Genomic DNA, 27,761 nt, shown 5'->3' on the forward strand with positions numbered 1-27,761 from the left:
ATCTGAAATATTTCTCTAAACATGTTATTATATGTAAAATATTCCTACTTGTAACATTGTGTTGACATGAAGCATTTACCTTACTAAATATTTATCACCAGGCATGTTTGACTTTAGGTTGGCCAGTGGGAAATAGTACAGATAATGAAGAAGTATTTATCATTGACATATATCAAGATAGTCATTCAATATGTGTATGGGGAATGCTCTGTATGTTATTTGTTCTGTTGTTAAAGCCAAGAGCTTATTTTATGTGTATGTATATCAGAGACTGAGGGCTTATTTTATCATCATTTCATCACCCAGGAACCCTATGACTGGCATAAGATTATCACTGTATATAAGAATTTGGGGTTGAGCATAATTTTTTTCGTTAAGGAGTTAACCATTCCAGAGCCTATATAAGAGAACATCAGGACTGCTGTCCTGTTATTTAGAAAATATAATTGAAGTCAAATATGGAGCTTAAGTTCTTACTGGAACCAAAGAGGTATATATAATAACTTCCACATCTAGAGATTACCTTTTATCATAATTTCACCCACTAGAAGGTTACAATAAAAAAGACAGCTAATGACACATATTGGTGAGGATGTGGAAAAATCAGAATCCTCATATATTTCTGGTGACAATGTAAAATGGTGCAGCTAACTACTTTGGAAAAGAGTTTGACGGATCTTCAAAATGTTAACATTAGATATCGAGTGACCTAGCAATTCCACTCCTAGGGATTTACCCAAGAGAAAATGAAAATATAGGCTCATTCAAAAACTTTCACATGAATATTCATAGCAGCATTATGCATATTAGCCAAAAAAGTGGAACCCCCCATATTCATCAGTTGAAGAGAAGCTAAACAAAATGTGCCATATCCTTATGATAGAATATTATTTGGAAATAAAAATGAAGTATTGATACATGCTACAAAATGAACACAATTTAAAAACATTATGTTAAATGAAATAATCCAGTCACAAAAGACTACACATGTATGATCCCACTTGTACTAAATGTCTAGAATAGACAAATTCTTAGAGACAAAATGTATAGTGGTTACTAGGACTGGGGAGAAGGTAGGGAAACCATTACCATACCAAGGGAGTGAATTTGGTAGAGACAATGGAGGGTGGCTGTAGATAGGTACAAGTTTTCATTCTGGTTCCATGAAAATATTCTAAATTTAGATTACAGTGATCATTTCCCAACTTTTAAATATACTAAAAGCATTGAATTATATACTTTAAATGGATTATTCAGAGTATATAAATTATACTGCAATAAAGCTGTTTAAAAATACTAAAATTTTTACTAACTTATCTAGAGATCACCTTATATTTGGAAAGATCTAATATTTTTACTTGGGACATATTTCAACAATCTGTGCTTTATGTACAGCATATAAATTCCTCACCTACTCATTGAGAATTTATCATTGTCAACAAAACTATAGCTTTTATTTATTTTATAACTTGTATGTTTATTCTTTTTGAGAAACACATATTAGGTTCAGAGACTTTGGAGTCAGGTAGACTAGAATAAAATTCAGGCTCAACTAATTATTAGCCATGTGGCTGTGGGCAAGTCAGTTTGACTTTCTAATCTGTAACATGGTGGTTATTATATAAGTACCTTGCAAAACTACTGCAATATTTAAACTGTGTGTGAATGAGTAAATACATATGTATATGTATGTGTATGTGTGTGCATATATATGTATATATATTTAAGTATGCATGCATGTAAAATGTTTGGCACATATAAGCATTTATTAAATTAAAACTATTATTATTACTGGTACTATTATTTAGCTGATGCAAATGAAGGAATACAAACTTTATGATTAGCAACATTGTTTTAATTATAAAATAAATTATATTAAAAGCATCCATTTATAAGAGTAGTGATTACAATTCTTATGATACTGCCTCCTGTTATTTCAAGAAACACGGGACCATGGGAATTATTCCAACATTTAGTATTAATAAATTATAACAGACAGCACTTTTCTTACCTTTGTAGTCCACCATAAACTTATAGGATGTATTTTGCTGAAGAAATAATGAAACACTTATTTTTAAAAAACATATTGGGGGGAATTCCCTGGTGGTCCAGTGGTTAGGACTCCATGCTCTCACTGCTGAGGGCCCAGGTCCAATCCGTGGTCAATGAACTAAGATCCTGCGAGCCATGTGGCACGGCCAAAAAAAAAAAATCATATTGGGTGCATGAAGACAACCTAACCTATATTTGATGTAGGAGATTTAGTTTTGAGTTCTAAAATTCAAAATTGTAGCTGAACCACAAATGCCAGCCTTGAGTACCAGTGATCACACTCCATTCCTGCATTACTCTGCCAATCTTCTTTCCAGTTCATGCACTTGCTCGCAAAGTATTTCAATATTAGATGCATGAGTGTGCTGTGATACAAATGTCATTTAAAAACCCTTAACAGATGTATTATGCAGTAAGCTTAGAACTAGAGTAGAGTGTGTATCTGTCCCTTTTCCTCTTCTCTTCCTTCTTTCTTGCCCCAATTCTCTTTATTCCTTCTTTTTTCTCTCATTCTTGCGAGATATTTGTAGTACAAATATAGAAAGATCTGCATATGCTACAGAGAAAAGAAGAATATGTAGTTTACAAACTCTCATAAACAACCTGATATAATTAAACCCTATAAATTTCATGGTCTATCAGTCACAAATATTGTTTACTGGTTACATTTAATACTCAACAAGGATAGTTTAGTCTGTGATTTAGGTCCTGTAGAAAATGAAGCAAATATCATTGTTAATTTACATTACTTCAAAGAAATGGTTAATGTTCAGATGTCTGCTTTGATAAGAGTGAATTAAACAGGCAAAAAAATACAATATCCCAAGGCATCTTAATGGAACAACGTTAAACTAACTTTGAATAAGGAACTACACTCTGGTAGTGTTACTGGTACCTAAAAACATTATAAAACATATGTTTTAGGTGACATTTATATATGTTGGGCAATTGGTCTTACCACTTTTTAGAAAGAGAGCCATGCCTTTTTTAAATGACAATGATAGAAAAATGGTGAGGAGTATTTTAGTAGGAGAAGAGAATTAGCTTTAGAAGCATGGTTTTCTGTTGTCCTGTTTTGAGAAATTAATTTATTTCATTGTTTTATTTTTCTGTTTTCTGAGTAAACCTAAAGGTAGTACTTGATTAATTGGTAATTAACATTTTTACAGGAGACTGATCCAGATTTCAACACCTTTATTATTATTTAATTTGCAGTGATGTTTCTTATATTTTGGAAGAAAATAATTCTGTAAGAACATAATAATTTATCCATGCAGATTAGTATCAGTTGTTTAGAGTAGTAAACCAATAAACCTGAATTAATGTAGTAAGACTTTATCAAATATATGACAATGTATGCTGATTTTATAATTTTTAAAAAATTGCTACAAAAAGAATTTCAGTGACATCTTTGTATAGGTAAATGGGAGAAAAAGTCAAGGTTTATGGTATGTGACAAGTTTTCCTTTGAATTCCAGAATGTATTTGGTCTTGTAAGATTTTTCAGTCTTGATTCAAATAAGCATGTAGTGTCATCAGAATGCATTTGCTCTTTCAACAGCAGGTTATCTCTTTTATTACAGTACTGATATAAACATAATTTATAGATTTTATGTATATGAGAGAAGTTCATTTAAAAAAAGAATTGATATATCTTAAAAATTAAACAAAAGTAGCCTATTAAAATTAATGAGTTCACAAATTAAATGATGCTTAGTGGATAAAGGCAATTTTCAGATAAATTGTATTTTTCAATGGCAGGTCTATCTGGCCATTTGCAAGTTGGACTTTATTATGTTTAATACAATAAGCTGTTCCTTTATAGCATTTGTTTACCCTTAATCAGTGGTTTTGCATTGTATCTAAGTGACATTGAATGGCCTAGACTTAGAGAATACTATGAGATAAGATGTATGTGCCCAGGCATGTAAACACACACACATAATACAGTCGGCCCTCTGGATCCATGCATTCAGCATGAGTGGATATGGAGGGCCAGGTGTAAGGCACTTGAGCAGCCATGGATTTTGGTATACACGGGGGATCCTGGAAACAATTCCCCATGGTTTTTGAGGGATGTCTGTACTCTCCCTCACCTTAAAGCCAGGGTGAATTCTTTCAACATTGGCACAGGAAACTCAGGGCACAAATCATACAAACTTTTAAGGTAGTTAGTGGGAAAGAGGAAATACAGAAAGTTTTGAGAAAGCCAGCATGCGGCCAAAAACAGCAGGTATGGCCATATGGCAATTGAATTAGAAAAGGAATTCTTGCCACACTGTGGTCCAGAAGGTAGTCAAGCCCAGGCAGCCATCAAGGAGAGAGGATTTATTTACTACATGTTAAGTGTTTCATATCACCTCTTTCACTGTTCAGTTCCTCAGAGAATTGAAATCTGTTGTACCGAATAGATATTGAAGAATTTTCTTACAGAAAAAAAATAACTTCTAAAGTAATTTCACTTCTACATTTAGACATCACTATGCCAAAAGCATATTTATTTCCAAATAAAGCATTTGCAAAACAAAGACCTTTTTCGAAAAGTATAAAAGTTTTGTAAGGCTAAAACTTAATGACATTATTTTATTTTAACAACACATTTGGTGAAATTATGTAAATTTTTTAAATTCTCTATTTTATCCAAGACATTCTGTAATATTGTAATTAAAATAGTTTGTCTAAGAAGTCATTAACCTGTAGAATAACAGTTTTCAGAAATTCTTGAAATACATTTTCCTTTGAAAACAGCTTGCTGAAAATGTGTTTTGGTTCTCACATTAGCTCTCTAAAACTCGTCTGACCTACAGAAGAACAGGGGCTGTATTATTAACAGTCATTCTTAAATGTATTATTAGTATATCATGCTGTTACAATTTTAGCAAGATTCTTGGACTCTGGTGTATGTGTATGCTTTTGTATGTTTTAATTTGGGAATATGTCCATGATTTGTCCTTTATTGTCCTTATCTTGAGGGAAAATGTGGTCTTTGTTGGGAACCCAGAGAGACCCACAAATATTTCCCCTACTCTGGTCTCCCTACAACACACTCGTTTGTTATTAGGGCGCTAAAAAAACTAGCCTGAGGTCAGAATGAAGACAATGTTCGTACTTCAACCTTTGTGTTCTCTGGTTTGTTTCTGCTTATTGGCAATGCCACACTCTTATTTTCCATGACCAAATTTTTTGAACAACAGCACAACAAAAAGATAACCAATTACTCAAACAAAACAATGGCTAATAGTTTAAGTATTGATTGGCTTCCTAATAACATTTTTTTCAAATTGGATTATTATGTTTATTTTGAATAAAGAGAAATTATGTCTATGTAAAAAATATGAACTTGTAGTCAGTTTCTTATTGGACTGCAAATATTATACTCCAGTTGAAATTAGTTTACATATATTTAACTTAATAGAATAAGGCCAGATTTTCTTGTTTTGAAATCACATTTTTTCAGGGCATTTGGTTATTTCTTTACTTAAAAATCCAGCTTCTAACCTTTTAAAAAAATGAAGTTACATAAAAGTAAAAAAAAAAAACATAATAAACATCACTGCCTCTATCACTCAAATGTTAAAACTATTAGTATTTTGGCACATAGCTTTCAGTAACTACTAAAATAAAGCACATGGCTAAAGCCCCTTTCATCTGCTTCTGGTCTTCTCTACTCACATATGAGAGGCAATCACTAATCTGAGTTTGATGATTTTTCCCATTTCATTAAAATAATTACATACATATATGTATCTGTCAAAAATATGTGTATTATAGTTCAAAGATGTATAGATTCTTCACTTTACTTTTTCACTAAACTTTGTTACTGTGGTCTATTCTATTGACGTATAAAGATCTACTTCCTCCCTCTTGACTATTTTATAACATTTCATCATATGAATAGGGAACATTTTATTTATTTATTCCTGTACTGACATATATAAAGTTCTTTCTACATAGCTTTTCTGGTATTCCATTATTGCTGAGGTTTAAGTAACAGTTACATGATAATCAGAAATATTTACATACTTTGGATTTGCTCTTTTAGAACACTTAGCAAAGCACTTGACTGTTTTCCACTGGAGATGTTTTCTTTTCTAATTATGCCTCAGATATAGCCAAATGGCAAATAAGTCAAGATATGATTTTTAACATCAAATGTAATTTGTTCAAAACTTACATTAATCTTTCTCATAACTAGTCACTTCCATTTTGTCTCCCTGTCATCCTGAAGAATGAAAATGTAATTTCCCAGAGGCTTTAAGAATTGAGAGAGTATTAAATGTAACTGAAATTAAGTGATTAATAATTTACTTTTGGGTCATGAATCAAGTTCATGGGATGCTAAGGATAATTTGCAACCCCAGAAGCACTAGCAGTAACAATGCACTTTTTAAGACTTAAGAACTCTCAAAGGTTGGCTGCCCAACCTAATTAAACTTCAGTTTTCTGATACCAAATTTATTTCTTCTTTGTACTGGATTTCCTCAGATCTTCTTGACAAGAAAATGTCACTTTACCTGACAGCTGATAGACAGGTTATGTAGCACCATAATTGGAGAGAAAAAGATAGCTTAAAGCTACTCGATTTAATGGCTATGTGTATGGCTTTTTCTTTCTTTCTTTTTCTTTTTTTTTTTTTTTAAGGTTTCTATGACAGACACAAAAGGCCCTAGCAAATAGGCCCAGTGCCATTTTTTTCCTGCTTCCTCTAGGGGTGATTATCTTACTGCATCAATAGTGCTGTCAGAAATTGGGCACATAATTCAGCATTTAAATGAACAAGCAATGTAATATTTCCTGTCTCCCAGTGGAATGCTTTGCAGCTCACATTCTTCTCTGTCACTTGCTCACTCTTGATGTATGTCCCATATCCAGTCCTTGAATGCCTTCTCTTCCTTGTGTTTCATTGCAGATGTTGGCTCCGACTTGACACCTACTTCATTTGGAGTTTTATAGGACCAGCGACCTTGATAATTATGGTAAGAACTCCTAATTAACTATGTGTTTCCCAGGTCAAGAAATAAAACTTTCACTATCCTTGTGCTGTCTATCTTTAATTTACATAGAGTAATTTGGGGAAAGCATGTACTTATTTGACCCTATATAACTCAAGCAATTAGACACTCATTGTAGTCTACTTTTATATTGTAAAATACTTAATCAAAACCCTTGGGAGAAGAAAACATGCATTTGCAAGAGCTTACGCAGTACTGTGGCTCCTCAGGGGCCTGATCTAGCATAATCCATTTGGTTTTATAGGTTTTAAACAGTGATGACTTTGTTTGACAATAGTACATTTTCTTTCTTTTTCATTTGGATAATTTGAATTATGAATGGAAACAGAAATTGGAAATGTGGTAAAATAACCTTCCTGTTCCAGTTTTGTTTTTATATAAATCTCAAAAACTTTAAAATGTAAGAGGATTTCACTTGAGAATGATAAGTAAGTTAGGTAAACATTCTGGAATCATACTTTTTAAAAAATTTTTAAATGCATAATATCTTGATTTCAAATATGCATTATTTATCCTAATTGAGATACTATTGGTGGTAGCATTATTTATATACTTACCATTTATATACTTATATCATTATTTATATACTTTAAAATACAAAATAACCCCAAGTTCTGGGATATATAAACTAAGTAGGTGACAATGACAATTCAACATGTGGTTTTCTATACAGTTTACATATGTGTGATATTTGAAATTTACACTGGAGCTTTTATTTTGTTTTGCTTCAAACCATATGTTCTCTCTTGGTCCAGTGATATAACAATGTCAGTGGGGGTTCCCTCTACTTTAATCCTAATTTGTTGTAGCATCAAAATTTAACCAGCATTTTATAATCCTTTTGACCGATCTATTCAAAAATATTATGATTTTTGTATTTATGTTTTGTAATGTAGCACTTGAACAGTAAATCAAGGGCCATGTTTAAAGGGTAGATATAGTAACACACCTGGAATAATTACTGTCTTTTTAAAAAATATATACTTGACTTGGCTTTGTCTTGCAGTTTCCATATCATCATTCCAACTGCTGCTGATTTTGTATGTGTGTGTATTTGGCATAGCAGTGCTTTGTAACTCATTGGTATCCCGGGTTCCCAACTGGCCTCTTGCTTTTACTAAAATACTAGGCAGTCATCTATGATCCGATTCCTTTATAAGTGTAGGAGAGCTAATTTCCCAGAACAACTCATCTGTCATAGAGAATACACTTGCTTTTTTTCTACTCCAGTTATGCTATATAACAGTACCTTTTACATTCCAGCTTAATGTAATCTTCCTTGGGATTGCTTTATATAAAATGTTTCATCACACTGCCATTCTGAAACCTGAATCGGGCTGTCTTGATAATATCAAGTAAGTGATTTTTCTTTTTCTTTTCTTTAGTCTACCTTACTTTGATACACTAAACTATCCCTACTTTTCATTGTATTGAAATCTTATGGCAAAATGATAAAGGTCAATGTGTTGTCTTCGCTGAATAAGATCATTTATTGACTATTGAGGTGACTTGATCTGCCTGAAAATAGGTAGAGTGAAGTTCTGTCTTCAAAGAAACTTTTCCCCCTAAATTCTTATTTACAGTATGATAAGTTTTTATTAGATGTATTTATTTATTTTGTCCAGGAAACAAAGTTGCTGTGTCTGGGCAGACTATTCTTTGTTAGCGCTATGACCACACCAGTACTCAACACTCCATCTCTCCCTTCAGAGCAGTGTGAAGAGACTGAGATGGTGGCACCTGCAAGTGCCAAAAGGGGGATTTTTACACCAGAAGAGAGGAACCCTGAAATTATTAACCTGGGTGTTTGCAGAGGAGCTGTTGTACAGCTGCCCTCCTCTCCTCCTGAGAGAGAAAAGGATACCTCAGCTCCCTAATGTAAAATCCTATTGTATACATATATATGTCTCCAGGTTGTACCCCCTTTGAAATGTTAACATTTACCTCTTGGGAAGTAAATCCCTCCATAAGACTGTCACTACCTATTCAATCATCTTTTAATTCCCAAGGTTTATCCTTTAACCCAAATTCTACTTTTTTATCCTCAAAAACCTGAACCATGCAGAGATATGAAAATATCCACAATCCTTTCCTCACTAGTAGTACTTCTTTTATATATACGCAAAAATAAGACAATTTACATTTTCTGGGAAAAAAAATAGTTCTTTAGTGTAATCAAAATTTTTATCTTATTCCTTTAGAGGCTGTGACACTTGAGAAAGAGTAATGTGAACATGTACTTTAGTCATTAATATATATTCTATATTAAGTAGCATTTGTATATGATTTGCCTGTGCTATGTGTTAACTTGGTTAAATGTTTTTATTTAAATGAATGCACTTTCAGATGAACTTTCATGAGGTTGCCTGTGACTTTCATGTGCTACTGATATTCTCCTTGAACTACCTCAGATAGCAGCTATGTCACCCATTTTTCATCCTCCTACATTCAGTGCCTGACAGTTCCTTGCCCATAGTAGGCCCTCAATGAATGTTTATAGAATAAAGTAATACATTAAAAACTGTAGTGACAGAAGTGTATTGACATTAACTATTTAATTTTGTTTAAGGGGTCATCTGTCTACATTAGTTGAAAAGGTAGCTAAGGAATTAGAAAAAATAATGTAATGGAGCAAACTAGAAGTTATCTACTATGAGTAATAGTCTTTTGTGCTTCTTAATATTACTTAGTTGAGTCATTATACTGTTCAATTATGTACAACTAGACTACCCTTCTAAAATGCAGTATTAGTTCCTTGGACCGTTTGCTCCTGATGATACTGAATTTGGATTGTTAAATCAGCACATAAAGCATAATTTCTTTATGTTATCATACTTCTACTTACTTTAGTATAAATTGCATCTTTATATCTATTGTGTAATATAAAACAAAATGCATATAATACTTTATTATCATTTTTATTATGCTTTTAAAGTACTATCAGAGAGAAGTGAATAATACGTTGATATTTATGTAACAGCTTTTACCAGATTAAAAATTTCAAAAAGGCCTTGTACTTAGTACAGTCACATATTTAAAAGATAGATTTGTATTCTCATTATTCATGTGTATTTCTTTAGGTAATATGGGTTGAATCTCTGTGATATTACTATTTAGGAAAACAAACACACAAAAGCTAATAATTACATTTAATGATATTGATGGCATCAAACTTTATATTACAAAGCAAAATAAAGCCTTAAATGAGACTGTCTTGATTTGAATTCTGTCTAAACAGCTTTATAGTTTATAGCCTTTGGAAAGTTTAGTTAACCTTGTTGAGGCTTCCTATACTCTTTAAAATGGGTATAATAATGAAACATACCCAGCCATCAAATGAGCAGAGGTATGTAATCAGCCTTTGATGATACTTTTTAAGGAAAAATCAATAAGGCTCAAGGAGAGAAATTAAGTAGCTATTAGAAAGAATATGGAGGGTGGTTTTAAGATGGAAAAAAGGGGATATGGATATACTGATGGGAAGGAACCAGTAAAAAAGTGGTTAGAAATAGAGGAAAGGAAATCAGTGTTATAGTCATGACTTGAGGAACTAAAGGGAATGAGATCCAGAATAGAGGGAGAGTAATTTCACCCCACTCAATTTCATGAAGGACACTTTTCTACTGAGATAACAGAAGCAAGCTAGGAGGATCCTTTTCTACTCAGACTAGATAACATAAATAATAGGCGTGATGTAGATATGTTGGTGGAACCAGGGTAGAGCAGTAAATTGAGGGATTTCTGCCTATTCTCCTCTACGAAGTAGGAAAAATGATCATCTACAGGATATGAGAGCATGCAGGAGAGAGATAATAAGAGAGAAATCTCAAGAAAATAATCCTTAGAACTTTACAGAATCTGAAGGACATTTTATTTCATTTAAAATATGTTAACTATTTAATAAGTGCTTGTAAAAAAATCACCAGGCCATAATTGATAAGGAAAGAATTTAAGAAAGGTTTAAGCAGAACACAAAATCTGGCATCCTTTTTGTTTTTAACAAAAATAAGGATCTGTATAACATGAATTTTTAAGTGATATGGATGATGTGAGAGTATTTTAAAGGCATAGCATCATTTATTTGCAATGTCTTCTTTTTTTTAGTACAGGGAAAGGGCATAAAAGTTAATAATGTTTTCTTGGGTTTTTTTTTGTATTTTTGTAAAGTGGTGAATAAGATGCACCACCTTGGGCAGTTTACTGAGAAAATAAATTCACCATATAAGGCCTTTTGCTGGTCAGTGTCTTTCTAAAACAATTCATTCATTCATTTATCAAATATTTTTTACTTTTATTACACACATTCTTTCACGTAGAAATATCTTCTTTATCTAAAATGTGTTTGCTTCTCCCCATGTTCACAACCACCACTTCCTTTTTGGCCACCATGAACTTCTGCAAAGCTGCTTCAGTGGTCTCCTGACATTTTTCCCCATACTGATTCTTGCTCCTGCCTTCATTAACTAGAGTGATCTCTTGAAAAGTTTAAGTCTGATTATGCAACTCTCTTGGGTAAAACTCTTCAGTGATTTCCAGTTACTCTTACAGTAAAGTCCAGACTTCCTACCATGGCCTACTTAGCCTTCCTGGTCTAGTTGTCCCATTTTAAGCCATGTGCCCCTCTGGCCATTCTGGGTGTACTCACTTGTGCTTCAGGTCTTATCTGCTGCTACTCTACAGATTTTCTTTTCCCTAACACTGCATGGCTAACTCTAATTTACTCTAATTAATTTAATTATTATTTTTAAATAATTTAATTATATTTTAATTTTAAATTTACTTCACAGTCATCATAATAAACACATTTTGATATTAGTATAAAACAGTCATTTCGTTAGCTCATTACTATATTAATGATATACTCTGGGAAAAAATAATAATAGAGTAAATTCCTATAGTTAACATGATTACAGAGGAAATGAGGTACTCCAAGTCTCAGATTTAACTAAAAAAGTACTTAAAACTAAATAATGTATTTCGGTTTGCTGTTTGCTTACTTGTCCTTTGTCTTCTTTTCATCAAAATAGGTAATTATATTTGGAGGAAAAAAGTAATTCCAGTCATTTGAATTTTCTGATTTAATTTCAAACAAGTTGAAATTGGAGCTTACAGTAATCATAGCAAAAATCTAACCTAGTTCTTAAAAAATAATATAAATATAAATAAAACAGTTAATGAATTGTTATCAGTACAAAATTAATTCATAGTATCACTGTAGTATTATGACAGTTAAAACTTTAATTCTTGAGGATCATTTATAGCACGCTTGACATTTAACTTAGAAATAAAAATTGATCATTTCTGTAGTTATCAACTACTTCTCTTGTTGAAAAAATATTTAACAGCATCACAAGTACTTTGCAGAATTAAAAGAAATAATAGAAGTTTTTAGGGCTAAGAAAGAAAATTGGTGCCCGTATGGAGAGACAAGGAATCTACTAAGCTTCCCTTTCCTATGTCTGACCCTTTGCTCTTTTCCAGGGACAGACTTCTGCATCCAAGATTCTGATTTTGACCTAGTCCAGTTTTCCAATTTCTGGTATCTCCCCTTAACTTGGGTTTTACATGAGTGATGGGCTGGCAAACACAATGTCAGATGGTTTAAAGAAACACCATTCACTTTCCTTCCTTCCTCCCTGTGCTCTAATTGCTAAAGGAAGGTGTAGTGCTAAAGGGGAGCAAAAACTCATGTCATACACAATTTCAATTTGAATTTCAGTTCAGTCCTGTGATGGATATATGATCTTGCAAGTTATGTCATGGCTCTCAGTCTCAGTATCTCCTCAGAATTGGGAATAATTGATTCTACTTTGTAGAGTTATGCTATAATTAAATATAATCATATATGTATAGCATACAGCTCATAATTTAGTATTCATACAGTATGGTTTGATTATTTTTAACCACTCTATGTGGAAATATATTGCTGCCTTTGGTTCTCTGTGTTTTCCTTAGTGAAATTTGCTGAACCTCTTATCAAAATCTCATTAGAATTTGACTGGCTTTGTTTCTTATGTAGTGTCATAAAGAATTTGCCTGATATGATCCTTTTTTTTTTTTAAGCCAAAGTTATCCTATTATGAAAGAATTGGCTCTAGGAGTGAAATGCTCATTTGATTAATAAATAGCAAGTTCTGTAGTTAGCTCTAAATTTAAAAAAAAAAGTGTCTTAGTGAACTTGGGCACCTGCCTTACATAACGAAACCTAAGAAGGCTTCTGAGTAGCTTCAGGGATGAATAGAAAAATGTTTTGCCTTACCAGTATCCATAATAACTTATTTATTCCCTAAGAAGGTAACTTTTGCTTTGTACTGTGTTTCCAGATATTGGTAGAATCGGTTAAGTAATTTAGCTTGACTAGTATTACATTAGTACTTCATGGAGTTAAATGTGGTAGGGTTCTAAAAAATTGAAAGTGGAAAAGCAGAATGATATAATCCTGAAAAATGCAACAACATCACAAAAAATTTTCAATGCTTTAATTTTTCTTCTTTATATTAATATATTAAGATGGAATTATATATATATATATGGCCTGCTTTTCAAAATGGTAACATTTTTATACCGTAGTCAGAGCAATATCTTAAAAAGAGTTTGATCCTTTATGAGAACAGTAAACCTAGTTCTGAATTATACTTAATAAAAATATTCATCCACTTCAATGTTTTCTGGATGAGTTTTGAGGAAAATATTTATAGTACTTTCTCATTCTTCTTAAAATATTAGCTAGTGATGTAAAAATGTTGAAATATTGTTTTGGGTTTTTAAACAGGAAGCTCAGTATAGTTTATATAGTCCATGCCGACTTTAAAAAAAAAACTTATGTCTCCATTCACTTGACTTTATTTGTTGTTTACCTTCCACCACCAAAACTACTCAATTTAAATGAAAACATCACAAATTTCTAATTATTTTAAAATATTTCTAAATATTTAGAGATGTTGTGTTTAAAAACTGTCACGTCCAGGGCCAACACACTATACTGAAGATGTGTTTTTTTCCAAACCTTTTAAATCAAATATACTTTTCAACACCCACACACACATTGAACACTTTAGTTCTTGAGTCAGAACCAATAATTGATTTATTTTATTCATTGTTATAAGATAAAATACTTTTTAAGAAATTCTGAAAGGAATATCATCTGTTATCTCCTCCATTTCCTTGTTCTGTGGCTAAATATCACTGGAAATATACCATAACATTATCATAAATGATCCAGGTGTATTTGAAAAGTAATACAATCTAAACAGAACTGTTTGGAGCCCTGTGTATTGTTGACACCACTAGAGTCGCTTCAAATAAGTTAATACCTTCCTTAGGTATTAGTTAGTCCTTTGCTGATTAACTTAATTTCAATTTACAAGCATTTAACAATCACTTCTATGGAAAATGAACTGTAGCCACTGGTTCACGAAGCTGTACATTCGCCAAGTGTTGTTGCCAGTCTCATTGTATTATGCGTTTTACGCTGTAGTTTTAACTTTTCTGAAATGTTAAAAGTGTTAGTCTCTGTTTTGAGTCTTTCTCTTTAAAATGCATTCAAATCCCTATGTGATCTTTCTAGGAACCAGGTGTTTTATGTATCACTGTATTTGGCATACTTCATACTCTGGGAGCTGACACTTGAGAAAAAAAAACAGTTTGAAGGATGACTGTCACAGGCACACTGGAACTGTTAAGTGTTATACCTTGAGATCAAATAATTCTTTCACTTTTCCCCAAAATAATTAGGTTTATATCATAACTAGGAGAGTCAATTGCAGCCTAAGGATGAGAAAGCCTGAGAGACTACCTAAGGGAAAAATAATTCTTCTTTATGAGAAAAATGTAAAATTTAGCAGCTCCTGTGTTCTTTATATGTGGCTGGACTCAGATTTCCTTTGTATCCTATATGAAACATGCAGTCAGCTTTGGGAAAGCTTGGTAATCAGAATTGTATTATGAAACCAAAATTTCTGAAGTAATCATACATACAATAGCAAAATTAATCTAAAATAAGTAGTCATAATAAGGCTGTAGTTTTTCCCCCCAAATAGTTCAGAGCAAATATTCACTTAAACTTTTATAAGAGTGGAAGAAATCTGAGAATAGTTATAATTAAATAGTATTTGTATTCCATATTATTCACATATTTTATTTAATTTTTAATGTATAAACTTTGATATGATTTTTTGTCCTTTAATTATTCATTAATTTATTTAATTAAAAAAATGCTAAAATTTTGGATATGTTTTGAGGATAGAACTTACAGAATTGCTAATTTATTTTACATAGACTATAAGAGAAAGGAGTGGAATGTGATTCCAAGGTTTTTGGCTTGCGGTACTGAGATATGGAACTGTAGAAAAAAATCACATTAGGGGTAGATCAGGAGCTTTGGAGGAAGTGGTTAATAGCATAACTTTGAAAGACTTACTAAACATTACAGTGTAGATGCTGAGTAGGCAGTTGATATAATGAAAGCTGAAGATTTAAATCTGGATTCATTGGTATATAGATTTTATTTTATTTTATTTTTGCATTTAATGGTTTTCAGGTTTTATTTATTTTCAGTATTGATTTTGTTTTATATATCTTTATTACTGTCTATAATGGTAAATGATCCTGTTTTACTTATGAAAATGATATATTTCCTTTTAAAAAATTAAGCAAAGTGAGATATTTTGGGGAAAAAAGTAATAATGTAAAGGTGGTATGCAGATATGACCAAAACTTAAGATAGTGATTTTCCAGCCAGACTGGTTTCTGTCACTTAGTCACTGTATGTTTCTGTTAGGATAGCTTTGCTATGAGTAGCAAATGCTGACCAGTATGGGGCCTAAATCATAATGATACTGATGATTTACAGAAACTAAAATCCAGAGGTCGGTGGTTCCATAGTTGGTTTAATAGCTCGGTAATGGTAGTAAGTACCTAAGCTCTTTCCATCTTTTATCATCCTTAGCATGTTGGCTGTTGTCATTCACAGTGTCAACGTGTGGTCCAAAGATGGCTCTTTCAGCTCCCACCATCATATCCTTTAGCAATTGTGTTCAAAAGCAAAAATGAAGGAAGAAAATAACGCTTTCCTCAGAAGCCTTTTCTCATGCCTTTCTCTCTCATGGTCAGGGTAGAAGATATTTCCCAGAAGCTCCTTGCTCATATCACATATCTAGATCAGATGACCACCTCTTAATGCAAGAGGGTCTGGGAAAGCAGAGATCTGGCAGAGGGGACTGGCTCAACTCTGTGGGCAGGAACAAGCTAGTTTCAACGTTTGCAGAGCTCAGGGCAAGAGTACAAAATGATAAATTAAACATATCCTAACCTCTTACTCTAACAGATATACCTTGAAAACCACCTGGAAGGCCAGGATTGAATTTAGAATCCTTCAGTTCCCTGGAGTTCCATGTCGGGATATTGCCATTGACTCACTACCCATCTTCCTTCTCTTCCTACCTCGACTTCCATCCCACACCATGTGGGGCCTCACACAGGCATGGGGACACTGCAACCAGCACATCCAACTTCTGTCTGCTTGGCCACTCCTCAAATGTAGGAGTGTGGGTACTGGCTACAATCTTGGGAGAATGGGTCATAGTAGATTTCGTTTTAAACCCATGTGACTGGATAAAATAAAAGGATTGATGTAGACATATAAAAGAAAAAGACCAAGGACTGAAACCCTGGGTCACTCTAAATTTTGAGAACTTGGAAATGCAGAGTCTACAAAGTGATTTAGAAAGAGCAACCAGTGAGATAGGAAGAAAGTTAAAGATACTGGAAGCTAGGCAAATGAAGCATTTCAATTAGGATGGGGACTTACACTTGACCACTGGATTTAGCAACTTGAAGGTTCTTGTGTCTTTGGCAAAAGTTGTTTGATGAAGCCTTATTAAAATGGGTTGGGGACAGATGGGAAGAGGGGAGTTAAAAAACACATGTAAAGACATCTCTTTTCAGATCTTTTTCTGTAAATAAGAGCTAAGAAGTATAGTAGCTGGAGAGAAGTGTTGGATCAAGGGCATTTTTTTGTTTTGTTTTGTTGATTGGTTAGCTTTTAAGCATGATAGAGACTACAGCCTCTTCCTTTTAATCTGGTATGAATAGACAATTAGTTGATGCAGGCAAGAGAGGGGAAAATTGTGTGGTTTCTGCATTTAAGTAGGCAAGGGAAGATGGGATCTAGTGTACAGGTGAAGGTAAGAAGGAATACAGACAAAACAGTTCATCCTTTATATGATGAATTTTTTTTTTTTTTTTTTTTTTTTTTTGCTGTACGCGGGCCTCTCACTGCTGTGGCCTCTCCCGTTGCGGAGCACAGGCTCCGGACACACAGGCTCCGCGGCCATGGCTCGCGGGCCCAGCCGCTCCGCGGCATGTGGGATCTTCCGGGATCGGGGCACGAACCCGTGTCCCCTGCATCGGCAGGCGGACTCTCAACCACTGCGCCACCAGGGAAGCCCCTATATGATGAATTTATGACTCAGTTCTGTTAATTTATTGACCAGCAGATATTTTCCTTTAAAGTAATGCAATAAGTTATCATGGCTCATAAGCAGTAACTACTCATTGTGTTCAGAAACATTCATCTACTTGGAAAGAAAGTTATATCATCTTGAAAAATACAGTGTTGTTACAAGATTACTTTAATCCTCTATTTTCCCTTTTACGTTAATATATATTAATGTATATACTGTTATAAATTTAATATTATATTAATATATTATAAAATCTATATCTATATGTAGGTATGTGTGTATGTATGTATATTATATACTATGCATACACTATATATAACCTATATACTTTATATAAAATGCAAATGTCCAAATACTTTGTTGATAAGTAAAAGTATTTTATATTTTGAACATATTTAGTAACTTTTATGTGTATTTTTCATTAATTTAAGAAACAAAATCAATAGATCATACAGTTTGGAGAGGATTAATCATCAATAAAAATTACTTAAGCAACAAAATTCCTTTTACTTCAAGAAATAATAAGATACACATTTTTATACCTGAGATGATCTTTTAGTTAGCTGTCTTTCTGAAAATAAAATACAGAGTTTTATATATATATATATTATAAAATTTTATCAAATATACTTTATAGGATAGCTGAGTGCTAATATACCTTTTGGGATATAAAATGACCATTCTTATTCCTCATAAATGACTGATTATATATGCAGAAAAAAAACCTAAATGGAAATGTACTAAAAAGTTAATAATGGTCACCTTTTAGTGGCAAGATTGCATGCACTTTAAAATGTTCTTTTTCATGGACTTGAGTGGTGTTTTTTGACACCAGTTCCATGTTGTTTTTACACACACCAGCTGATTCTCCAACACCAACTAAGTTTCCAGCAATTCAATTCAATTCTAACACTAACACTAACTCGTAGAATTAGAGTGGATCCCACAGGTTAAGGGCTCCCCACTGCAGATGCCAGCCACAAACAGGAATGCCCAGGCTACCCACACTTCTTCCTGGAGAACTACAAATTTAGGGCTTCACAAGACCACCTCTCAGGTTCAATAATTCACTAGAACAAATCACAGAACTCAGGAAACTGCTCTACTTACAACCGCAGCTTTATTAAAAAGGATAAAACTTAGGAAAAAACAAATGGAAACAATGCACGGGGAGAGGCGGAGGACTAAGGTTCCATGGTCTCTCTGGGCCCCACCCTCCTAGACCTTCAAAGTGTTTGCCAAACCTAGAAGCTCCTTGAACCACATCTGTTAGGGGTTTTAGTGGAGGTTTCATTACAAAGGCATGATTGATTAAATTATTGACTACTAGTGATTCAACTCAATCTCCACCCTCCTTCCTTCCCTGGGCATGGGGTTGTAGGTGGGAGCAGGACTGAAAGTTCCAACCTTCTAATCTTGGCTTTGTTTCTCTCAGACCACTTCCCACTGAGGAGCTACTTAGCCCCCACTACTGTCTTCCATTACCTCTAGGCACCCCCCCACCCCCATCATCTCACGAGCATACAAAAGACACTGTTACCACTACAAAGATTACAAGGGTTTTAGGAGCCCTGAACTAGGAACCAGGACAAAGACCAAATATTTGTTTCTTTATTGTACCACAGCAATCTGAATTTTTAAAGTTGGTATTACGAATGTATAGTACTCATATAAACATTTTTTTCTTCAAAATTGCTTGCCCTACATTATGTCCATAAACATATTAGTAATAGAATAATCTTAAAATGTCATTTTTCTGCAAGTCATTCTATATTTCTAACCTCTGAAAAATGTTTCCCAAAAATCATGTTTAATTGTCTATTATTAATGGTTTACTGTGAATATAGTGAGATAATGAAAATTCAATCAAGTCTGATGAAAATGGGAGCATTAGATTACTGTAGTTTATTTATCTCCAAATTCTTTGACAGATGGAACTCATTTCAAGGTTTTTAATTGCTTTTGTTTATACCATTTAAAATAATTAATGTAAGAATCTAGTTATGATTTGGGGATACAAATTTTTTTAACTTATTTTTTTATTTTTTTCTTCATTAAAAAAATTTTTTTTGAATTTTAGAATTTTATTGACTTTTTTATACATCAGGTTCTTATTAGTTATCCATTTTATACATATTAGTGTATCTATGTCAATCCTAATCTCCCAATTCATCACACCACCCCCCACCCCCCGCCACTACCCCCCCCCTTGATGTCCATAAGTTTGTTCTCTATAACTGTGTATCTATTTGTGCCCTGCAAACTGATTCATCTGTACCATTTTTCTAGGTTGCACATATATGCGTTAATATATGATATTTGTTTTTTGCTTTCTGATTACTTCACTCTGTGTGACAGTCTCTATATCCATCCACGTCTCTACAAATGACCCAATTTCGTTCCTTTTTATGGCTGAGTAATATTCCATTGTATATATGTACCACATCTTCCTTATCCATTCATCAGTTGATGAGCATTTAGGTTGCTTCCATGTTCTGACTATTGTAAATAGTGCTGCAATGAACATTGGTGTGCATGTGTCTTTTTGAATTATGGTTTTCTCTGGGTATATGCCCAGTAGTGGGATTGCTGGGTCATATGGTAGTTCTATTTGTAGTTTTTTTAAGGAACCTCCATACTGTTTTGCATAGTGGCTGTATCAATTTACATTCCCACCAACCCTGCAAGAGGGTCCCCTTTTCTCCACACCCTCTCCAGCATTTGTTGTTTGTAGATTTTCTGATGATGCCCATTCTAACTGGTGTGAGGTGATACCTCATTGTAGTTTTGATTTGCATTTCTCTAATGATTAGTGATGCTGAGCAGCTTTTCATGTGCTTCTTGGCCATCTGTATATCTTCTTTGGAGAAATGTCTATTTAGGTCTTCTGCTCGTTTTTTGATTGGGTTGCTTGTTGTTTTTTTTTTTTTAATATTGAGCTGCATGAGCTGTTTATATATTTTGGAGATTAATACTTGGTTGATTCATTTGCAAATATTTTCTCCCATTCTGAGGTTATCTTTTCATCTTGTTTGTAGTTTCCTTTGCTTTGCAAAAGCTTTTAAGTTTCGTTAGGTCCCATTAGTTTATTTTTGGTTTTATTTCCATTACTCTAGGAGGTGGATCAAAAAAGATCTTGCTGTGATTTATGTCAAAAAGTGTTCTTCCTATGTTTTCCTCTAACAGTTTCATAGTGTTCAGTCTTACATTTGATCTTTAATCCATTTTGAATTTATTTTTGTGTATGGTGGTAGGGAGGGTTCTAATTTCATTCTTTTACATGTAGCTGTCCAGTTTTCCTAGCATCACTTATGAAGAGATTGTCTTTTCTCCATTGTATATCCTTGCCTCCTTGGTCATAGAGTAGTTGACCATAGGTACGTGGGTTTATTTCTGGGTTTTCTATCCTGTTCCATTGATCTATATTTCTGTTTCTGTGCCAGTACCATGTTGTCTCGATTACTGTAGCTTTGTTGTAAAGTATAGTCTGAAGTCAGGGAGTCTGATTCCTCCAGCTCCGTTTTTTTCCCTCAAGACTGCTTTCGCTTTTCAGGGTCTTTTGTGTCTCCATACAAATTTTAAGATTCTTTTGTTCTAGTTCTGTAAAAAATGCCATTGGTAATTTGATAGTTGTTGCATTGAATCTGTAGATTGCTTTGGGTAGTATAGTCATTTTCACAATGTTGATTCTTCCAATCCAATAACATGGCATATCTCTCCATATGTTTGTACCATCTTTAATTTCTTTCATCAGTTTCTTATAGTTTTCTGCATACAGGTTTTTTGTCTCCCTAGGTAAGTTTATTCCTAGGTTTTTATTCTTTTTGTTGCAGTGGTAAATGGGAGTGTTTCCTTAATTTCTCTTTCAGATTTTTCATCATTAGTGTATAGGAATGCAAGAGATTTCTGTGCGTTAATTTTGTATCCTGCAACTTTAACAAATTCACTGATCAGCTCTAGTAGTTTTCTGGTGGCATCTTTAGGATTCTCTATGTATAGTACCATGTCATCTGCAAACAGTGACAGTTTTACATCTTCTTTTCCAATTTGTATTCCTTTTCTTTCTATTTCTTCTCTGATTGCTATGGCTAGTACTTCCAAAACTATGTTGAATAATAGTAGTGAGAGTGGACATCCTTTTCTTATTCATGATCTTACAGGAAGCGCTTTCAGTTTTTCACCATTGAGAATGATGTTTGCTGTGGGTTTGTTGTAAATGGCCTTTATTATGTTGAGGTATGTTCCCTCTGTGCCCACTTTTTGGAGAGTGTTTATCATAAATCAGTTTTGAATTTTGTCAAAATCTTTTTCTGCATCTATTGAGATGATCATACAGTTTTTATTCTTCAATTTGTTAATTTGGTGTATCACATCATTTGAGTTGCATATATTGAAGAATCCTTGCATCCCTGGGATAAATCCCACTTGATCATGGTGTATGATCCTTTTAATGTGTTGTTGGATTCTGTTTGCTAGTATTTTGTTGAGGATTTTTGCATCTATATTCACCAATGATATTGGTCTGTAATTTTCTTTTTTTGCAGTATCTTTGTCTGGTTTTGGTATCAGGGTGATGGTGGCCTCTTAGAATGAGTTTGGGAGTGTTTCTTCCTCAGCAAATTTTAGAAGAGTTTGAGAGAGATGAGTGTTATCTCTTCTCTAAATGTTTGATAGAATTCACCTGTGAAGCCATCTGGTCCTGAACTTTTTTTTTTTTGGAAGATTTTAATCACAGTTTCAATTTCATTACTTGTGATTCGTCTGTTCATATTTTCTATTTCTTCCTGGTTCACTCTTGGAAGGTTATACCTTTCTATGAATTTGTCCATTTCTTCCAGGTTGTCCATTTTATTGGCATAAAGCTGCTTGTAGTACTCTCTTAGGATGCTTTGTATTTCTGAGGTGTCTGTTTTAAATTCCTCTTTTTCATTTCTAATTTTATTGATTTGAGTCCTCTCCCTCTTTTTCTTGAGGACTCTGGCTAATGGTTTATCAATTTTGTTTATCTTCTCAAAGCACCAGCTTTTAGTTTTATTCATCTTTGCTATTGTTTTCTTTGTTTCTATTTCATTTTTTCTGCTCTGATCTTTATGATTTCTTTCCTTCTACTAACTTTGGGTTTTGTTTGTTCTTCTTTCTCTAGTTCTTTTAGGTGTAAGGTTAGATTGTTTATTTGAGATATTTGTTGTTTTTTGAGGTAGGCTTGTATTGCTATAACTTCCCTCATAGAACTGCTTTTGCTGAATCCCATAGGTTTTGGATTGTCGTGTTTTCATTGTAATTTGTCTCTAGGTATTTTTTGACTTCCTCTTTGATTTCTTCATTGATTTCTTGGTTATTTAGTAACATATTCTTTAGCCTCCATATGTTTGTGTTTTTTACTTTTTTTCCCCTGTAATTGATTTCTAATCTCATAACATTGTCGTGGGAAAAGATGTTTGATATGATTTCAATTTTCTTAAATTTACCAAGGATTGATTTGTGACCCAAATGTGATCTAGCCTGGAGAATGTTCCATGTGCACTTGTGAAGAAAGTGTAATCTGCTGTTTTTGGATGGAGTGTCCTATAAATATCAATTAAATCTATCTGGTCTATTGTGTCATTTAAAGCTGTGTTTCCTTATTAATTTTCTCTTTGGATCATCTGTCCATTGGTGTAAGTGAGGTATTAAAGTCCCCCACTATTATTGTGTTATTGTATATTTCCTCTTTTGTAGCCATTGGCAGTTGCCTTACGTATTGAGGTTGTCCTATGTTCAGTGCATAAATATTTACAATTGTTATATCTTCTTCTTGGATTGATCCCTTGATCATTATGTAACATTCTTTATTTTAAAGTCTTTTTTATCTTGTATGAGTATTGGTACTCCAGCTTTCTTTTGATTTCCATTTGAATGGAATATCTTTTTCCATCCCCTGACTTTCAGTCTGTATGTGTCCCTAGGTCATAAGTGGGTCTCTTGTGGACAGCATATATATGGGTCTTGTTTTTTTTTTTTTTTTTATCCAATCAGTGAACATGTGTCTTTTGTTTGGAGCATTTAATCCATTTATGTTTAAAGTAATTATCGATATGTATGTTCCTGTTACCATTTTCTTATTTGTTATGGGTTTGTTTTTGTAGGTCGTTTTCTTCTCTTGTGTTTTCCACTTAGAAAAGTTCCTTTGGCATTTGTTGTAGAGATGGTTTGGTGGTGCTTAATTCTCTTAGCTTTTGCTTGTCTGTAAAGCTTTTGATTTCTCCATCAAATCTGAATGAGATCCTTGCTGGGTCGAGTAATCTTGGTTGTAGTTCCTTCCCTTTCATCACTTTAAATATATCATGCCACTCCCTCTAGCTTGTAGAGTTTCTGCTGAGGAATCAGCTGTTAACCTTATGGGAGTTCCCTTGTATGTTATTTGTCATTTTTCCCTTGTTGCTTTCAATAATTTTTCTTTGTCTTTAATTTTTTTTCAATTTGATTACTATGTGTCTCGGCATGTTTCTCCTTGGGTTTATCCTGTATGGGACTCGCTGCACTTCCTGAACTTGGCTGGCTATTTCCTTTCCCATGTTAGGGAAGTTTTCAACTATAATTTCTTCAAATATTTTATTGGGTCCTTTTGCTCTCTGTCTTCTCCTTCTGGGACCCCTATAATGAGAATGTTGTTGCATTTAATGTTGTCCCAGAGATCTCTTAGTGAGTCTTCATTTCTTTTCCTCCTTTTTTTTTTTTTTTTATTCTGTTTCACGGCAGTGAATTCCACCATTCTGTCTTCCAGGTCACTTATCTGTTCTTCTGCCTAAGTTATTCTGCTATTGATTCCTTCTAGTGTATTTTTCATTTCAGTTATTGTATTTTTCATCTCTGTTTGTTTACTCTTTAATTCTTGTAGGTGTTCTTTCTTTAACTCTTCTAAGTCTTTGTTAAACATGTCTTGCATCTTCTCTGTCTTTGCCTCCATTCTTTTTCTGAGGTCCTAGATCATCTTGACTATCGTTATTCTGAATTCTTTTTCTGGATGTTTTCCTATCTTCGCTTCATTTAGTTGTTTTTCTGGGGTTTTTTCTTGTTCCTTCATCTGGTACAAAGCTCTCTGCCTTTTCATCTTGTCTTCTTTCTGTGAATGTGGTTTTCTTCCTACAGGCTGCAGTATTGTAGTTCTTCTTGCTCTGCTGTCTTGCCTCGGGTAGATGAAGCTATCTAAGAGACTTCTGCAAGTTTCCTGATGGGAGGGAGTGGTGGTGGGTAGAGCTGAGTGTTGCTCTGGTAGGCAGAGCTCAGTAAAACTTTAATCTGCTTGTCTGCTGATGGGTGGGGCTGGGTTCGCTCCCTGTTGGTTATTTGGACTGAGGCAACCTAACACTGCAGCCTCCCTGACTCTTCGGTGGGGCTAATGGTGGACTCTGGGAGGGCTCACACCAAGGAATACTTCCCAGAACTTCTGCTACCATTGTCCTTTTCCTCATGGTGAACCACAGCCACCCCCAACTCTGCAGGAGACCCTCCAACAGTAGCAGGTAGGTCTGGTTCAGTCTCCTATGTGGTCACTTCTCCTTCCCCTGGGTCCTGATGTGCACACTACTTTGTGTATGCCCTCCAAGAGTGGAGTCTATGTTTCCCCCAGTCCTGCTGAAGTTCTGCAATCAAATCCCTCTAGCCTTCAAAGTCTCATTCTCTAGGAATTCCTCCTCCCATTGCCAAACACCCAGGTTGGGAAGCCTGACGTGGGGCTCAGAACCTTCACTCCAGTGGGTGGACTTCTGTGGTATAAGTGTTCTCCAGTTTGTGAGTCTCATACTCAGCAGTTATGGGAATTGATTTTTTTGAGATTGCACCCCTCCTACTGTCTCATTGTGGCTTCTCCTGTGTCTTTGGATGTGGATATCTTTTTTGGTGAGTTCCAGTGTCTTTCTGTCGATGATTGTTCAGCAGTTAGTTGTGATTCCATTGCTCTCACAAGAGAGAGTGAGCACACGTCCTACTCTACCATCTTGAACCAATCTCTGTTTCTTCATTTTTTTAAAATGTAATTGTTGTGTATTTTCCTTGGATGTTAAACATTTGAATAAAGATTCAAAAACAGGTACATTTATTTAGCAATATCTCATTTAATTCTGTCTTGTAAAATTAAATCATATATACTATGGCATAAACTCAAATTCCTATCCTAAAATGATTTCATTCACTGTTAACATATTTATTTTAATATAGTTTCAGCTTACAAACAATTATACAAGGAATTAATAGAATTAGAACTGTAGATTTCAACTCTAAATGAAGGCATTTGAATCACTTTTGAATTATTTCCAAGCAGATAATTTTCCTTTTCAATATATAAGCCAATTTTTACCCCAGTGAATACATAGGGTCCTAGTTCTTTAAAGTATAAAGTGGAAAATAGGATTACTTACAAAGGCTGAATGAAGTACATATGAATTCTCATGGATATCATAATCTGGCGGCTTTTAAGAGCTGTCTTGGTTGCTATAGTCAGAACCAACTAGAAATTACGTTTTTCCTAATATAGCTCTGTTTGAAATGACACAAATTATTTTAAATTGGAATTTTTATTTAGTACAATGATTATATGTTTATAAATAGGGCTGAGAGACTTTTAGCCTGCAAATCCTAATCAATCCATGCTTCAAATGCTTTTTGGAAATGTTTAAAGTAAAATTTTATGGGTAATATTAAGTTAAATATTATATCCTATTTTGAGTCACATACTGTAGGTAAAAATTTAGTCATAGATTCTGAAATAAACAACTTGTACTCTCTGGTTCTGCCCTTAAATCAACTATAATGGCTGCACTTGATCCAACATCAATTTGAGATTTCATGTTTGTGTCTATTTGAAACTATGTGCAAAATAACAAGACAGATACTTAATTATTGAAGTTTTGCTATGTGGTAGGTACAGTTCTGCAATCCTCTACATGTGTAAATTTAATCTTTGCAATAACCCTTTGAGGTTTCTAAAAGGGTAATTATCTCACCTTAAGACCTCACAGCTAGTTAGTGCCAAAACTTGGATTCCAACAGGCAGTTTTGCTTCGGTGTCCATTTTTTTACTCATTACCATATATTCCTTGTTATATCACATTGTACTTCTATAAGTAAATTAAATTGTGCTTCATTTAAGAGTTTTTTAGTAAATATAATTTTAGATTGAAGACATGCTTAAAGAAGCTTTAAATTCAAATATTGATTGGAATACATGACCTAAGAGCCCCGTCTTTAAAATCCTGTGATTATTTTAATATTTTAAGTTATGAACTGTAAAATCAGTTTAGAAACATTCAATTTTCAGGAGTCTTAATGTCACAGCAGTCTTCTCAGAATTAGAGGTAGAGTTTTCAGAGTTACTAGTATTCAAAGTGAATTACTGAATGAAACCACCCAAGAAGAATGTTATTTTTGTAAAGGTGACTCAGAAAGTATAGTCAATAAGGTAAATAAAAAATTATGTCATATAACCCAAGAATAGAAGAACTATAGTTGAATAGTTCTATTCTATTCAGCTATAGAATATTGCTGAGTACTCAAGTATGATAAGATGGAAAAAGTTGACAAGGGATTTGGCAATGACAGGGGCATTGTGGAGTTAGGAACATATGCCTAAATAGAGTGGCTTTTATGAAAATGATGTGACTGAATATGAATTACAAAACTCTTGATAAATTTTTCAGGAAAGGATAACACAAAAGATTCTTGGAGAATCTCTGGGATCTGGAAGGTGTTTTGTTTTGTTGTTTTGTTTTTTAAAGTAAGAAATACTAAAGTATGTTTGCTGATGGGAATGAGCCAATAGAGGAGGAGATATTGATAAAAGCAGGAGAGACAGGAGCACAGTTCTTGAGAAGCGTCAGAATGAGTGGATATGTTGGCTTTATAAGAGCAGAGGCCCTTCTCTCATAATAGGAGGGAAGACAGTGTGTGTGGCTACTGTTGAAAGTAGTTGATAGATGTGGTGTTGGAAAGATGAGAATATTTCTGTCAGTAGTCTTGTTTGAGTTCTCCCAGAAGTGGACTCTGAGCCAAGGATTCAGCTCAAACAATTTATTAAGGAAGCGCTTTCAGAGAAAATCAGTAAGAAAGTAAGGGGAAGCAAGGGGATAGATAAGAGGAAGAAGCTATGCAAGGTTGTCATTTTGGGTGAAGTCTCAGACTGACCCTGGTCCTAAAGGGAGCTCTGGAGTGTAAATTACACTTTGGAACTGTCCAACCTTAAGGCATAGGAGCTGGAATT

At 33.8% G+C, this 27,761-nt stretch overlaps 1 protein-coding gene across 22 annotated transcripts in view; it reads left to right on the top strand.

Moving 5' to 3' along the window:
• The window catches only part of ADGRL3 (adhesion G protein-coupled receptor L3), a 590,718-nt gene that overhangs the window by 495,411 nt on the left and 67,546 nt on the right, over window positions 1-27,761 (top strand). For all 22 annotated transcript variants that reach the window (XM_082611711.1, XM_082611707.1, XM_082611717.1 and 19 more), the window contains 2 exons: window positions 6,962-7,028; window positions 8,328-8,419. In XM_082611711.1, the coding sequence (XP_082467837.1) occupies window positions 6,962-7,028; window positions 8,328-8,419 (159 nt within the window). The remainder of the gene's footprint in view (window positions 1-6,961; window positions 7,029-8,327; window positions 8,420-27,761) is intronic.

This window comes from Mesoplodon mirus (genome assembly GCF_964341445.2).
Source record: "Mesoplodon mirus genome assembly, chromosome: 2".
Lineage (NCBI taxonomy): Eukaryota > Metazoa > Chordata > Mammalia > Artiodactyla > Ziphiidae > Mesoplodon > Mesoplodon mirus.